This window comes from Silene latifolia, chromosome 8 (genome assembly GCF_048544455.1).
Source record: "Silene latifolia isolate original U9 population chromosome 8, ASM4854445v1, whole genome shotgun sequence".
In the NCBI taxonomy this organism is placed as follows: domain Eukaryota; kingdom Viridiplantae; phylum Streptophyta; class Magnoliopsida; order Caryophyllales; family Caryophyllaceae; genus Silene; species Silene latifolia.
In genome coordinates, this window is record NC_133533.1 from 34,774,924 (window position 1) to 34,790,582 (window position 15,659).

The 15,659-nt window shown below is 36.4% G+C and overlaps 1 protein-coding gene and 2 long non-coding RNA genes across 6 annotated transcripts; all 3 read left to right on the forward strand.

Annotated features, from left to right (window-relative positions):
- Positions 1-35: 35 nt before the first annotated feature.
- On the forward strand, positions 36-2,592 carry LOC141596731 (uncharacterized). 4 transcript variants are annotated; one of them, XR_012522567.1, is made up of 6 exons: positions 36-122; positions 1,246-1,353; positions 1,474-1,567; positions 1,705-1,851; positions 2,141-2,275; positions 2,483-2,592. XR_012522567.1 is itself a non-coding variant. In XM_074416975.1 (4 exons), the coding sequence occupies exons 1-4, from the start codon at positions 103-105 to the stop codon at positions 1,769-1,771; spliced, it is 309 nt and encodes a 102-aa protein (XP_074273076.1). In that variant the 5' UTR covers positions 36-102; the 3' UTR covers positions 1,772-1,995. The 4 variants fall into 4 exon arrangements, 3 of the variants coding, with proteins under 3 accessions (XP_074273076.1, XP_074273077.1, XP_074273078.1); XM_074416975.1 differs by lacking the exons at positions 2,141-2,275; positions 2,483-2,592 and having other exon boundaries at positions 1,459-1,567; positions 1,700-1,995; XM_074416976.1 differs by lacking the exons at positions 2,141-2,275; positions 2,483-2,592 and having other exon boundaries at positions 1,700-1,995.
- A 6,197-nt stretch (positions 2,593-8,789) lies between these two features.
- On the forward strand, positions 8,790-10,020 carry LOC141594287 (uncharacterized). The gene is made up of 3 exons (XR_012522097.1): positions 8,790-9,019; positions 9,748-9,808; positions 9,979-10,020. It is a non-coding gene; the product is annotated as an uncharacterized LOC141594287 (long non-coding RNA).
- Positions 10,021-12,323: 2,303 nt separating this feature from the next.
- Positions 12,324-14,933, forward strand: LOC141596734 (uncharacterized). The gene is made up of 5 exons (XR_012522569.1): positions 12,324-12,659; positions 12,780-13,578; positions 13,787-13,833; positions 14,195-14,258; positions 14,430-14,933. It is a non-coding gene; the product is annotated as an uncharacterized LOC141596734 (long non-coding RNA).
- The last annotated feature ends 726 nt before the right edge of the window (positions 14,934-15,659 follow it).

A 15,659-nucleotide genomic window follows, 5' to 3' on the forward strand; every position in this document is an offset into this window, starting at 1 on the left:
AATTGAGATATTTAAGTGTGGCTTGATTTGTATGTGAATGTTTAGATATTGATAGGGAAGAGAAGGGTGTACAGAAGGCGATTAGGGAAGCTGCAAAGAGAAATGACATGGGTTCTGCTAAGGTACGCTGCATCCGAACTAAGTTTAGATTTTGGAGATCAACCAATGTTAAATCTGATCATTAATATTTCCAAACTTATGTAGAGATACAATGTAAGATTTGTTTTTTGATTCATCGAAGAACTATTCTTGGGTTATCATCTCCGAAAATTTTCAATCATTGTGTGTTAGGAGAAAATATCGTTTAAATTCGGACATTGATTGACCAACAAAGTCAATTGAGGACAAGTAGACAATATTAATAGGATGGAGACATGGAGTCGGAGCATCCCGTAAGTAGCATTGTTTGATTAAGTTTGTTCTGCATGAACAAAGGTCAAACAAATTTAATGCCACTTCCACTTTATTTAGACTAGAGTACCCAACTACTCATGCTCCTTGCACCGGAAATAAGAGTTTAAATTTGATCCTCCTCTTTGTTTAAACTTCGTCCCGACTCCTCGATGTCTCCCTCAATCAAACGACGGTGTCATGTTTGATTGTGGCGGCATGTCGGATGCGTGTCATGTGATCATGTCGGCCTCCGTATCCATGTTTGATTGTTACTCCTCAGTGTCTCCCAGAAATATTGTGCATTAGGACCATGCACCAATGCTACGTCCCTTGATTGTGAAACTTCTCAAAGGTATTCACTCTTTCTTATAATTGATTCTGAATTAGTTTTTAATGTTTATTCGGATTGATTTCCAGGGATAGCAGCTTTGATCTCTTATTTTCAAGTTATTTCCGTTTGCTTTCCTTTATGTCGGAGTGAGGATAAGTGTAACACGTAATTGCCTGACTGAGCAAAACATCAATGATAAGCGGGTTTAAAGCATTGAATTTGCTGTGGTGTGGTGTTGTAGCTTTAGGGTTGATCTTTTTTTTTTTTTTTTTTATATTATTTTAATAAAAGAAATTCAATAGAGTAGTCTTTTGTCAAAACATTATATTTAATGGATAAAGATGAGTTTATTTGAGTGTTCTTTTTACACAAGCTAAAACGATTTTAACTCCTTGCCTTGCTGATTTAGGTGTGCTGGAATAATGTTTAGAACTATCGCTTGCTTATCATCTAGGTGTAGAACTTTTTTTCCTGCCTATGTTTCGGTTATTACTGACTCAGGCATCATACTATTGACTCAGGCATCATACTATTCATATTACTGACTCAGGCATCATACTATTCAGACCTACTTCTATGAGTGGCTTGTTGTGCCTAGAGATCATACCTCCCCAGTCTTCGAATAACGGGTACAGGTTTTTTCTTTTGTTAATCTTTAATGATTGCCTCTTTTTTTTGGCTGAAATTAGCTGACTTGCGTTTCTAAATTATTTTGATAGTTGTTCTGACGACAGATTCTGTACGTGTAGGCTTATCTATCCGGATCTCAGCCTCCCCAGTAAGCGGCGCTTCATGACTACCGGTTCTGCGTTAGTCGATACAGCTGCCACCTCTAAAACACAGGTATGCATCATTTTATGTCCAATTTTCAATGCTCACCTGTATTGCAGCAGGTCTATAATTATTAGCTGCCTCCCCTCCCCCCTCTTTACATACTTATACTTGCTTCTTATACTTACTTATGGTTTCTTGCAGTGCAGGTTTTTGATTCATCGGCTGTATCGTGCACCTGTATTGCAGCAGACTCACAGAAAGATTTTTAGATAATACTTCAACCTTTCAGGCCGACCCAGCCGAACGACTTTGCTTGACCATGTGTATATTTCAACTTGACGGATTTCAATACAGTTAGCCATATAACTGCCTTCTTTGTTTGACATTTATAATTAATTGTACATCGGCTAGACAGTAACAAAAAAACACAGGCAAACACACAAAAAAAGCCAAATAAAAGGGAACATCGTAGAGCTCGTCGTTAGCCGTACGATGAATTAAGGAATGGCCCGCCGTTATGGTTTTGGCTTCTATTATTCCTAGGCATGTCGAGCCTGTGACACTTAATGATTAACATAAGTTGCCACTTATCCCAAATCTTTAGGGATTAGCTTAACTTATGCTGCCTTTGTTCAAATGCAGCTGTTGCAACGTCTGGTGTGGTCAAAATGAGCCGTTCCTCATTTCTGTCGCGCGCTCAACTTCACGACCTAACAAACATGAGTTTTGGAAGCATCACAGGACGGCCTATGCACATGTACGTGTGCCCCTATCCCGGTAAATACATTTGTACTTCAGGAAATTAACGGTCTTAATTAACTATCGGTAACCTTTGAGGAAAACTCAACGAACATTGGTTTGGTTTAGCAGACAAGTATTGCTTTGGTTTATGTGGATGCTGTCATTTTGACAGTTCTGAATATTTCGTTGTTTTAAGTTAGTGTTATGGTTACTCTTGCTGATGTTTGCGGATTCTCGTTACAGGTTTGGCATTTCGGATGCTTGCTTGCTTTAAAGATGTCCGGACATTGGTAAGCTTGTTACTTAGTTACGCCCTTTAGCTCCACTGTTGTGTTCTGCGTTGGTATATTCAGTTATAAATTGTTCTGTGTAGCTATCAAACCCTTCGGGGTGTTGGTAAAAGGGTTTGTGTATTAAAGACCTTATTTTGATTTGCATTTAAATTTGAGTGTGTTTTAATGGTTTGAGGCTTTGAGAAATGTAGCCGTCTTTTTTTGTTGGGGGGGATTAAAGGTATCACCGAAAGGAAATAGATTTGGGACGGTGCGTTAGATTTAGTTGCTCCTGGTTATGCTTAGATTCTTGTAACGCCCCTTGTCCACATTGTCTTAAGTTGTTGTTCAATGGTTTTCCTAATTTGTTGTTGTGTCTACTGGTACTCATGGTGCCCAAAGTTTAAGCATATGCTTACCCGTGGTAGTTAAAATGTCTGTACAGGTAACCACTGTGGTAGTTCTTTAATCACTGTGTAGATTTTAGTTTACCTGCCCCCGCACGCAATATGCATTATATGAAGCATTCATCCATCTTCACAGCAGTGTACCTACAATTAGAATACATGTATATCGCTATGTAAAAATCAAGTAAATATATGTGTCATTCCTCCAGGAAAAGGAAAGCTACCTCAAGTACATTGAGAACAAATTAAGGGATTCCAACTCAGCGTCCAAGTTGTGCCTACCAGAGCTCTTTATCGGAACAACTGAGGTGGGCGCTCAAGGAAGTTTCTCTGAAATAAACGCCCGAGAAATCGTAGGCTACCTTGACAACTTTTGGTCCATTTTGTAAACGCTATGGAGTTCTACCTATAAGGATGTAGAATCTCAGGGTTAGGGACTTAGGGCAGCCTTAAATCAGATGCATGGGTATATGAAATTGCAGAAGCATAGAAACAATTAGCTTCAGCCGTTAGAAGATAATTAGAACTTAGTATTGTGTATAAGTAACTAACTTTTCTGCAAAACTACGTTTTCCTCCTTGCATGCATCTCTCAATTAGTCCTATCAGAATCCTAACAACCCTATGTCAAAATCCCTGTATTATGCCTTCGCTAATTAGGTAGTTACATATATGTGTATTTGATCAGGTTTACAACAGCATTTCACTTCCTGTAATCAGCATTTAAATTCTAGGGTTCTAAGTGCTCGTACATGCCAATATGGAAAATACTTGATTCCGACAAGTTTCGCAATGTAGTTAACAAACTATTCTATAAACGTAAGCACGGAAACAACACAGTATTAATATCAGGAACCAAAATACGGCTCGACAAATTGGGGCTCCGCGCCCGGGAGGGCGCGGCGCAACAACTAGTCTCTCATAAAAACCTTGCCTGTTTATATAAATAGTCATCATCACGTGTCGTTTAATCCTTATTAATTACGTATGTGGTTGTATTGTTAGCTTTAGATTTGAGGGCTAATCGATTGCTTAGTATTTTGTTTGATTGCAGGATGTAAGGGTATACATTGTACACGATGAGTCTTAATAAGGTAACAAATTCAAAAACAATTATGTAATTTTTCTTTACTGTGATACATATCGTATCTTATGGAGTTGTTTATTTTATTTCTATTGATAACAAATTACAAGTGGTTTTCCAAGATGCAAGTTACATGAAAGATGATTTTGCGGGTAACAATGGTAATCCATGACGACTACTTTAATACCACTGCACAAAGGGTACTCAAACATACGAGATTTGCTAATCAATAGATAATCATCTTAATTACCTACCTATTTTCTTATTAACAACACGTTTATCGATTTCGTTGTATAAGTTTCGTATCAATAATGTATGTGCTAATAATTGTAGTACATGGAAATACAGTTTTTGTTAGCCCAAATTTTCATTTGTGACGGCCGACATCCTTCACAAGCTTGTGACGGGTCAAATAAAACCCACATGAGAGGATAAAGACAAGTCATTTGTAATTCCCTATGCATTCTACTTTTTGCCTTATCTACCAATATAAGTGATACTTGACCCGTCACAAGCAGTGAGACCTATTGTTTTGTTAGAACACAATCAACCATTGTTTTGCGAGATAGACTTCATGTCTAATACTCCTTCATATTCTATATTTTCTTCCTTATTTTCTAAAACGAATTATTCAGGTTTTTTTTCCCTTTCTTATTTTGGAAATTTCTACTCTTATTTTATTCCCCTCTCTCCTATCACCAAACACTACACAACTCTTTTACTCCTATTTTATTCCTCTCCCTAATACTCGTGCGGTCGTGCCCACAAACAATTACGAGAAAATATGAAATTGGAGAGAGTATGAAATATATGTAACAACCCAATTCTATTCGGGAGACGGGAGTATTGAAGTCTAACAAAGGTACAAGCCTACAAAAAGAAAACAACATGCATGCATGCCATCATTATACATGGGCCTTACTCTATCATAATTCCAAATGAATTTTTCTATTTTAGCTCAAACTCACTAAAGTATACTTCTTTGAACACTTGAAAGCACCAACTCGCTTAGCGTTGAGTTTTAGAATAACTAAAATTTAAAGTAATGGTAATTGTATTGCTAATTTACAAATTCTTAAGAGAGATGGTCTCTCCTACAATTTCTACCATACGATATGAGACATAATAATAAAAGTAAAGAGTAATGCTATATTCTTTGAAATTACAAAAAACAATATTTGTTTTTAGCTTTTTATTTTTGCAATTTAAATGTGCAACAAATATGTAGAATTGAAACTACATGAATTTTTAGATTAAAAGTGAATATTAAAAAAATTAAGCTAAGCTAATTTGTGACGGATATTTTGTGAGATAAAATGGTAACAAAATGGGTTAGTGGAGAAAGGGGACCACATGAATAGTGTTGCAGAGAGAGAAAAAGTGGGTACATTGTGAGGTAAAATGGTATCCGTCTTGAACATGACGGATATGTAAATGCCTTCAATTTGTGTTGTGTTGTCATAAAGCCACAAAGCTCATAAACGGTCTCGAAAGTCGGAAATGCTAACTCATGAAATAGACGTACTAATGTTCCTCAAAAGAGGTACTTCCTTGAGAAAGAGAACATGTGAGGGGTCGCGGATACGAAAGGATGTGTTAATTCTAAGGGAAAAGATTGCGAAGATAATAGTTGGCATTATTTTTTAATTTAAGAGTAAGTCTTGCTTAAAACGGGTTGGATTTTAAGACGGGTAGTTGTGTGAGAGGAAATGGGTAGAGGGGACAAAGGTGGGACCCTCCATGTGCTTCTCCACTCACCCTAAATGGGTATTTTGTGAGAGAATATGGTATCCGTCTTATTAATAAGACGGATACCCTTGGTCTGAAATAAGAATTGGGGTTAATTTAAAAAGGTAAATAAATAAAAATGAGACGGGTACCTTTGTTTAACACAAATTCTCATTTGTGCTTTCTATTGGATTCTAATTTTTCTTTTTTGAAAAGTTGCTAAAATATCTTCAAATAACAATCTTTATATTAAGAGAATTATAAAATAATGAGGATTAAGAATTTGAATTAGATACTACTCTAACAACTCCCACTATTTTTTCTGGAGTACACAAATAGTATTCCTATTTACGTTAGTATCCGTAATATTGAGAATCGATTAGGTTCAATCGATTCGGGTGGGTGATAAATAATTTGGGATATGTGAATGTTCTTATGATTTTATGATTGTATAGACTTGTATATATGGATGTTTATTTGCGCGTGGTTCAATAAACATACAAGCATTTAAAACATGATGTACAGACACATACTTGCATGAATTTACTAACCTATTAAGTTGATTGTAAGTTTATTTTAACTCATCAAATTTTAAATAAGCTCAAATTTTAGCAAAAATAATACTCCCTCCAATTTCATTTATTGTTCCCCTTTCTTTTTGGCATAAGAAATAAGGGAACCAATTTGGACCACACAATACACATGACCCCACATCAAATTGATTTTGGACCACACAAAGTTGTCCAAAAAATGAAAGAGTGAACAATAAGGAAAATGGATGGAAAGGGAAAGAGGAACAATAAATGAAATTGGAGGGAGTAAGAAATAAAAATAAATTGGTAAGACCCGTCAGCCCGGCCCGCCTCGGGCCTGGTACGGGTCAAGCATATCCCAGCCCGTTCCTCCCACCTGGCCTGGCCCGGGTCTGACCAGGAGAGCCCGGCCCGCCCCCTGGCTAGCCCGACCCGGATCTAGCCCAGCCCGAGTGACTAAATATTTACAGAATAATTACATATTCTAATACGTCCCCTCAGTCGAAACGGGAGGAAAGCGGATGTTGAGATTAGACCCGAAGTCGTCGAATAAAATATTTGGAAGCCCTTTCGTGAATATATCGGCATATTGGAAACACGAAGGGACATGGCGCACAACTGCTTCGCCTAAAACTACTTTTTCCGAACAAAATGGATATCCATCTCGATATGTTTTGTGCGTTGGTGGTTGATCGGGTTTCCTGATTAATATATAGTACTGACATTCATGTGACATTAGAAATCAAAGTAGAAGTAAGAATAAATTAGTGCAGTACACTAAATCAATATATATATATATATATATATATATATATATATATATATATATATATATATATATATATATATATATATATTAATAAAGGAAACTTTTTTCGAGCGATTACGAGAGTCAACCTTTACGAAACGCTTGCATTGAATTATTATCTAAATGTGATTTTTTTTATCTCAAATATCTGCCGCATGAAAGGAGTTACAATCCCATGCACATACTACTAATTATGCCCACGATCAATACTTACAAGCTGTTAGTGTTTCTTTCCAAGTGGTATATTAGTTTTACGGAGTTTATTTTCGCAGTACAATTTTTACTCATCTTAGTACCTTTTACCCCAAAATTTCCATTTGATACCCTTGATTAAAAACACACTAACCCTATTTTTCTCTCCCTTCTCTCTACCTCCTCTCTCTATTGTTAAAACCAACCTTCTTCAATCTCCATAAAATTATTCAATTATAAACGATTATTCGAATCAAGAGCAAAAATTTAATTCATTAATCCTATATAAATAATTTAATTGACTCTTTTTTATATTTTTATTCCTTTTAATTAGGGTTTTATGTCTAAATTGATAAATTGTTAGTGTATGGCGGGTTTGCTGTTGGTGTTTTAGCATATTGCGTCGCCGGCGTAGGTCGATGGTGGTTGGACGGCGCCTGGCGATGGTAGTAACGATAATGGTGGCGGAGGCTGTGATTAACGGCGGAGTTGTTTGATGGGGCTTAGCATATTGTTTGTTCGATGGAGGGGCAGTTTTACGGTGACGGATGGGTGTTTTACGGTTGGCCGGTAAAGTGGGTCACATCGAAGTGGTTGCCGGCGAAGTAGTGTCCAACGAAGTGATGGCCAGTACGTAGTACTATAGTAGTGGTGTTGTTTGTGAACATTGGACATAATTGAATCTCCATTTTTTTCAATGTTCAATGTACTGTGTGTTGTTGTGTAGTACATTGTTGGATATTTTTTTTTTCTCAATGTACTATATGCAATTGCTTTGTTTTTTCTTTTCTTTTTACTCAATGTCTTTTTTTTTTGATGTAGTACATACAAAATTTATGAAAACAGTATGTGTAATTTATGAATGAAGTATGAAATTTATCAACGCAATACATAATTATTTGTGTCTGGTAAATTTTAGATGAATGAATTGACATTAGAGAGAAAAACATTAGAGAGAGGTTAGAGAGGGAAAATAGAAGGGGAAATGAGAAGGGCAATATGGTCACAAATGTACTGAGATGAGTAAAATGCGTACTGCGAAAATCAGGACCCTAGTTTTATTGGAATTTGAAATCATATGAACTACTAGATACCTATTTGTATATATAGTGGGTTAAAACAAACAAATTCTGATGTCTCTTTCATTCTCTACTGCTGCTCAATTTTTTTTCATGTCTTTTACTTTGTGGATATATTGTTTAGTTATTTTAGCCTTTTAGGTACGTAGCGATGTCATAATTTTGATTGATGTTCGGTTTTGACAGCCTATTTTTATTCATTTGTAGGTATCATGGTGTTGAAGAAGCTTGACTACCCCATAAGGTAATTTGTATAGTTTTCTTAATGGATGTTCTTAAAATTAACAATATGTTTAATGTATTTGGTAAAATGGGTGCTTAAATCTAAAGTTGTATAAGATTTGATGGATGTTACGGTGGTAAATCCAAATGCTTTAATTAATTAGTCATCATAACTCATAAGAACTACATGTAGGCACGTTAATCCTTACTTCTTAAAAAGGGAGAACTTGGCTGCACTGTAGCAATGAATAGTGCACAGCCAAGTCTCTCTTCAGCCATTGGATTTTCTCTTTTGATCCCCTCCCTCCATTTCTCCTCTACTCACAGCCTTACCTTTATGTCGTTCTCTGCCATTCTCATCCACTCACTCTCATCTCACTCCTCAAAAACTCATCATCGATCTATCCAACTTCATTTCCTAAACCTAACAACTCTAATCATCAAAGATCTCCAAAGGTATTTACTCCTTAGCCTTTATGAGTTCTGAGTTCGATTTTTTTTTTCATGTTTCGGTTTGATTTCGTTACTGTTAGGGTACTCTAATAATTTTTTTGTTGGAAAATAGTTGTTGCGATTCGTTCTCCCATTGTTTTGGGGTTCCTTAATCTGCCGATTTCATTGTTTACGTTTAGGGTTTACGAGCACCCTATAGATTTGGCCTTTTTTAATGTTTAAATTGATTGCATGCTATAATTTGGGCAAGTTGAAAATTCTGGGTTATTCATATTACTTTTACCTATTGAGATGGATTATTGACCATCTGCTTGATTATAATTTAGGCGTTACATCACTCCTCTTCTTGATTATAATTGAGTATTAATTATTAATGTTACCAGAAAAGTTGTCGATTGATTAATTGAATGACTTGCGTTTGGAGCTTTGTTCTACTGTGGTACTATTTTGTTCTTTGGTTTGATTGCTTCCAGGTTTTATTAGTGAGGTCTATATTGTTTTCGTTTTATTATTTAGCGATTCTACAAGTCGCTATTGTTGTTTTCACTAATTAGATGCAAAGATCATTTCAATTAATCGTTAAGAATTTACATGGTATCCTTAATCCCTCACTTAATCAACATCCACCTACCCTGAATACTCTCCTTCCTGATGTTAAGTGTGCTTCTTAATCTCCGTTTGCGTTTTCTGGTGATTCTTATTGTTGGTATTTTTTGTTGGTGAGCCTGCAGTTGTTGAGGACGGGGGTGGTGATTACATCGGCGAGAGAGCGAACGTCAGCTAAGTTAAGAGGTAACTTGAGCTTAATTAAGCCATGGATGCTGCAGTTAATGATTATTATTATTATTGAATGTGAATTAAATACATTGAGGTTTAGTTTTTTGGTTTAATTTGATTGTATTTCAAAAATTTGGGATCAAAAGAGAAGACATGATTATGTGTTTTTTCCCTTCCTTTGTTAGGGAAAAATGGAGAAGGCTGTCAAATATCAAGTGCCAGTAGCTGTTGTACTGATAAAGCCTTAAGCTAAGTTTTATAGCCGCTTTTATGTTTTAACAACTCGAGTTGTTAGATTTACGCCATTTGGATGTTTAATTATGTTACTTTTGGTGGTATGTACTTGACCCATCTCAGCATTTACGACCTTGTTTTCGTTATCCCTAAAGAATGATCCTGATCATATTATAGTTCTTACTATTAATAAACCCTATTCATGATATCGAGATACGAGAAGAGGCACTCCAACGTTTGCGCCATGTTTCCCCTTGCTTTCGTGTTAAGGAGGGAGACAATCTCATCATGGGACAAATGCGGTCGGTCTTTTTCTTTGGCCCTTTTTTTAAAATGTTTTCTTTATTTTATATGCTTCTGATCTTTATTTGTATGTTGGATATTTATCGTGTTTTTCTCTCATTTCTGGCCCTCTATTTTTCTTATCAGTCATTGGCGACCTCAAATGATGATTTATGATTGTCGACCCCCAAAGAATTGGTGTCTGCATGTCGTCCGTGTGATTTTTTTTTTTTTTTTTTTTTTGCATAGTGTTGCGAAAGTGTAACTTAGATTGTCATAGGGTATTGTGGTTTATTTGGTTGAGGGAATATCATCTTTTGGTCTTTAGAAGTTGCTTTTCATCAACAAATTCCTTTTCATTGATCAAGGTAATAATTTGTTTGGGTTTTAACTAATGAATGTAATGATTAGATAGATTTGATTATGATTATTATGATTAGATCAATTGATTTATGTTGTTAATTGAGTATATTAGTACCATATTGAGTAAATTGAATTGGGTTTTTTCTGATTGGTGAATGATCATTGTTTACTGATTTAATTATAACCCAGATTTTAATTCGAATGAAATAGTGTAGAATTAGTATAATCTGGATGATTTAGGGTTATGTAATTGTATCTGGTTGATTGCTTGTAGTTACATTAATCGTTCACCGCTATATTCTTTGTGATGCCGGTATTTTAATCAAAGTTAAACAAATGATTGAGATGGATGAATATAATGGAATATATGATTGATGGTGGCATGGTGGTGTTCTTTGTAGTTGAGAAAGATATAGTGATAGGAACAATGGATAAAGTGAAGAGCTTGTTTCAAAAACCAAATCCTCAGGAGTTGTTGAGAGATTGGCAAAGGAAGCTTCGACAAGAGTGTCGAAACATTGACCAAACAAGTGAGAGGCATGTATATCTTGTCTTTCTTTGCTTTCTAATTCTTTTGAGTTCCTGTATCATGTGAATGATCAAATATGAGAGCTTTTATCTTAAAATTGAGATATTTAAGTGTGGCTTGATTTGTATGTGAATGTTTAGATATTGATAGGGAAGAGAAGGGTGTACAGAAGGCGATTAGGGAAGCTGCAAAGAGAAATGACATGGGTTCTGCTAAGGTACGCTGCATCCGAACTAAGTTTAGATTTTGGAGATCAACCAATGTTAAATCTGATCATTAATATTTCCAAACTTATGTAGAGATACAATGTAAGATTTGTTATTTTTGATTCATCAGAAGAACTATTCTTGGGTTATCATCTCTGAAAATTTTCAACTGTTGTGTGTTAGGAGAAAATATCGTTTAAATTCGGACATTGATTGACCAACAAAGTCAATTGAGGACAAGTAGACAATATTAATAGGATGGAGACATGGAGTCGGAGCATCCCGTAAGTAGCATTGTTTGATTAAGTTTGTTCTGCATGAACAAAGGTCAAACAAATTTAATGCCACTTCCACTTTATTTAGACTAGAGTACCCAACTACTCATGCTCCTTGCACCGGAAATAAGAGTTTAAATTTGATCCTCCTCTTTGTTTAAACTTCGTCCCTGACTCCTCAGTGTCTCCCTCAATCAAACGACGGTGTCATGTTTGATTGTGGCGGCATGTCGGATGCGTGTCATGTGATCATGTCGGCCTCCGTATCCATGTTTGATTGTTACTCCTCAGTGTCTCCCAGAAATATTGTGCATTAGGACCATGCACCAATGCTACGTCCCTTGATTGTGAAACTTCTCAAAGGTATTCACTCTTTCTTATAATTGATTAAGAATTAGTTTTTAATGTTTATTCGGATTGATTTCCGAGGATAGCGACTTTGATCTCTTATTTTCAAGTTATTTCCGTTTGCTTTCCTTTATGTCGGAGTGAGGATAAGTGTAACACGTAATTGCACGACCGAGCACAACATCAATGATAAGCGGGTTTAAAGCATTGAATTTCTTTGTGGTGTGGTGTTGTAGCTTTAGGGTTGATCTTTTTTTTTTTTTTTTTTTTTTTATATTATTTTAATAAAAGAAATTCAATAGAGTAGTCTTTTGTCAAAACATTATATTTAATGGATAAAGATGAGTTTATTTGAGTGTTCTTTTTACACAAGCTAAAACGATTTTAACTCCTTGCCTTGCTGATTTAGGTGTGCTGGAATAATGTTTAGAACTATCGCTTGCTTATCATCTAGGTGTAGAACTTTTTTTCCTGCCTATGTTTCGGTTATTACGACTCGGGCATCATACTATTGACTCGGGCATCATACTATTCATATTATGCGACTCGGGCATCATACTATTCAGACCTACTTCTATGAGTGGCTTGTTGTGCCTAGAGATCATACCTCCCCAGTCTTCGAATAACGGGTACAGGTTTTTTCTTTTGTTAATCTTTAATGATTGCCTCTTTTTTTTGGCTGAAATTAGCTGACTTGCGTTTCTAAATTATTTTGATAGTTGTTCTGACGACAGATTCTGTACGTGTAGGCTTATCTATCCGGATCTCAGCCTCCCCAGTAAGCGGCGCTTCATGACTACCGGTTCTGCGTTAGTCGATACAGCTGCCACCTCTAAAACACAGGTATGCATCATTTTATGTCCAATTTTCAATGCTCACCTGTATTGCAGCAGGTCTATAATTATTAGCTGCCTCCCCTCCCCCCTCTTTACATACTTATACTTGCTTCTTATACTTACTTATGGTTTCTTGCGGTGCGGGTTTTTTTGATTCATCTTTGTATCGTGCACCAGTATTGCAGCGACTCACGAAAGATTTTTAGATAATACTTCAACCTTTCGAGCCGACCAGTAAACGACTTTGCTTGACCATGTGTATATTTCAACTTGACGGATTTCAATACAGTTAGCCATATAACTGCCTTCTTTGTTTGACATTTATAATTAATTGTACATCGGCTAGACAGTAACAAAAAAACACAGGCAAACACACAAAAAAAGCCAAATAAAAGGGAACATCGTAGAGCTCGTCGTTAGCCGTACGATGAATTAAGGAATGGCCCGCCGTTATGGTTTTGGCTTCTATTATTCCTAGGCATGTCGAGCCTGTGACACTTAATGATTAACATAAGTTGCCACTTATCCCAAATCTTTAGGGATTAGCTTAACTTATGCTTTGCCTTTGTTCAAATGCACGCAGCAACGTCGTGTGTGGTCAAAATGAGCCGTTCCTCATTTCTGTCGCGCGCTCAACTTCACGACCTAACAAACATGAGTTTTGGAAGCATCACAGGACGGCCTATGCACATGTACGTGTGCCCCTATCCCGGTAAATACATTTGTACTTCAGGAAATTAACGGTCTTAATTAACTATCGGTAACCTTTGAGGAAAACTCAACGAACATTGGTTTGGTTTAGCAGACAAGTATTGCTTTGGTTTATGTGGATCTTTGTCATTTTGACGATTACGAATATTTTGTTGTTTTAAGTTAGTGTTATGGTTACTCTTGCTGATGTTTGCGGATTCTCGTTACAGGTTTGGCATTTCGGATGCTTGCTTGCTTTAAAGATGTCCGGACATTGGTAAGCTTGTTACTTAGTTACGCCCTTTAGCTCCACTGTTGTGTTCTGCGTTGGTATATTCAGTTATAAATTGTTCTGTGTAGCTATCAAACCCTTCGGGGTGTTGGTAAAAGGGTTTGTGTATTAAAGACCTTATTTTGATTTGCATTTAAATTTGAGTGTGTTTTAATGGTTTGAGGCTTTGAGAAATGTAGCCGTCTTTTTTTGTTGGGGGGGATTAAAGGTATCACCGAAAGGAAATAGATTTGGGACGGTGCGTTAGATTTAGTTGCTCCTGGTTATGCTTAGATTCTTGTAACGCCCCGGTCACTGTCTTAAGTTGTTGTTCAATGGTCTTCCTAATTTGTTGTTGTGTCTACAGGTACTCATGGTGCCCAAAGTTTAAGCATATGCTTACCTGTGGTAGTTCTGAAATGTCTGTACAGGTAACCACTGTGGTAGTTCTTTAATCACTGTGCAGATTTTAGTTTACCTGCCCCCGCACGCAATATGCATTATATGAAGCATTCATCCATCTTCACAGCAGTGTACCTACAATTAGAATACATGTATATCGCTATGTAAAAATCAAGTAAATATATGTGTCATTCCTCCAGGAAAAGGAAAGCTACCTCAAGTACATTGAGAACAAATTAAGGGATTCCAACCTGTACGTCCAAGTTGTGCCTACCAGAGCTCTTTATCGGAACAACTGAGGTGGGCGCTCAAGGAAGTTTCTCTGAAATAAACGCCCGAGAAATCGTAGGCTACCTTGACAACTTTTGGTCCATTTTGTAAACGCTATGGAGTTCTACCTATAAGGATGTAGAATCTCAGGGTTAGGGACTTAGGGCAGCCTTAAATCAGATGCATGGGTATATGAAATTGCAGAAGCATAGAAACAATTAGCTTCAGCCGTTAGAAGATAATTAGAACTTAGTATTGTGTATAAGTAACTAACTTTTCTGCAAAACTACGTTTTCCTCCTTGCATGCATCTCTCAATTAGTCCTATCAGAATCCTAACAACCCTATGTCAAAATCCCTGTATTATGCCTTCGCTAATTAGGTAGTTACATATATGTGTATTTGATCAGGTTTACAACAGCATTTCACTTCCTGTAATCAGCATTTAAATTCTAGGGTTCTAAGTGCTCGTACATGCCAATATGGAAAATACTTGATTCCGACAAGTTTCGCAATGTAGTTAACAAACTATTCTATAAACGTAAGCACGGAAACAACACAGTATTAATATCAGGAACCAAAATACGGCTCGACAAATTGGGGCTCCGCGCCCGGGAGGGCGCGGCGCAACAACTAGTATATATTAAGCATAAGGTTTTTCACAAGTCATAGACTCATAGGATAGATTTTTCTTAAAATAACCATTAACACCTAAAATGTAGGTGAATAGTCGTTCCACAAAAAGAAGCATTTTATAAAGCCAACCTCGTGTAGAAATAATGTTAAGACCATTGTTGTGATATGACCCGGGGAACGCACAGGCTTGAAATCACTATTGATTTTAGTCATCTTGCTATTAAACTCTACCGGCTTCCCAGTAGATATTATTTATTTACAAATAATCAATAGTTATATGATGGGTTTGTTTCATAGGTGTGATTAAGGAAGACTTCTAGAACTACCTAAACTATATAAAAAAATACAAATAATATTTAAGTAAGCTGTTTAAATTATATACTTATTTTATGCATTAATAAAATAGTAATTATAATTATTCTAAGATAGAATAATTAGCCGTGTCGACTCCGGCATCGTCTTCAGTAGCTAAACCGCCACCGAGACCCGGGTTCGGTCGGATAGGGATGAAGTGTGTTGTTAGGG

What these genes read in the sequence shown, in the direction of transcription:
- LOC141596731 (XM_074416975.1), top strand. Translation starts at nt 103, where the DNA reads ATGACATGGGTTCTGCTAAG. An exon ending in CCCCAGTCTTCGAATAACGG is followed by an intron (nt 1,354 to 1,458) that starts GTACAGGTTTTT and finishes TTCTGACGACAG; the next exon opens with ATTCTGTACGTGTAGGCTTA. An exon ending in CTGCCACCTCTAAAACACAG is followed by an intron (nt 1,568 to 1,699) that starts GTATGCATCATT and finishes GGTTTCTTGCAG; the next exon opens with TGCAGGTTTTTGATTCATCG.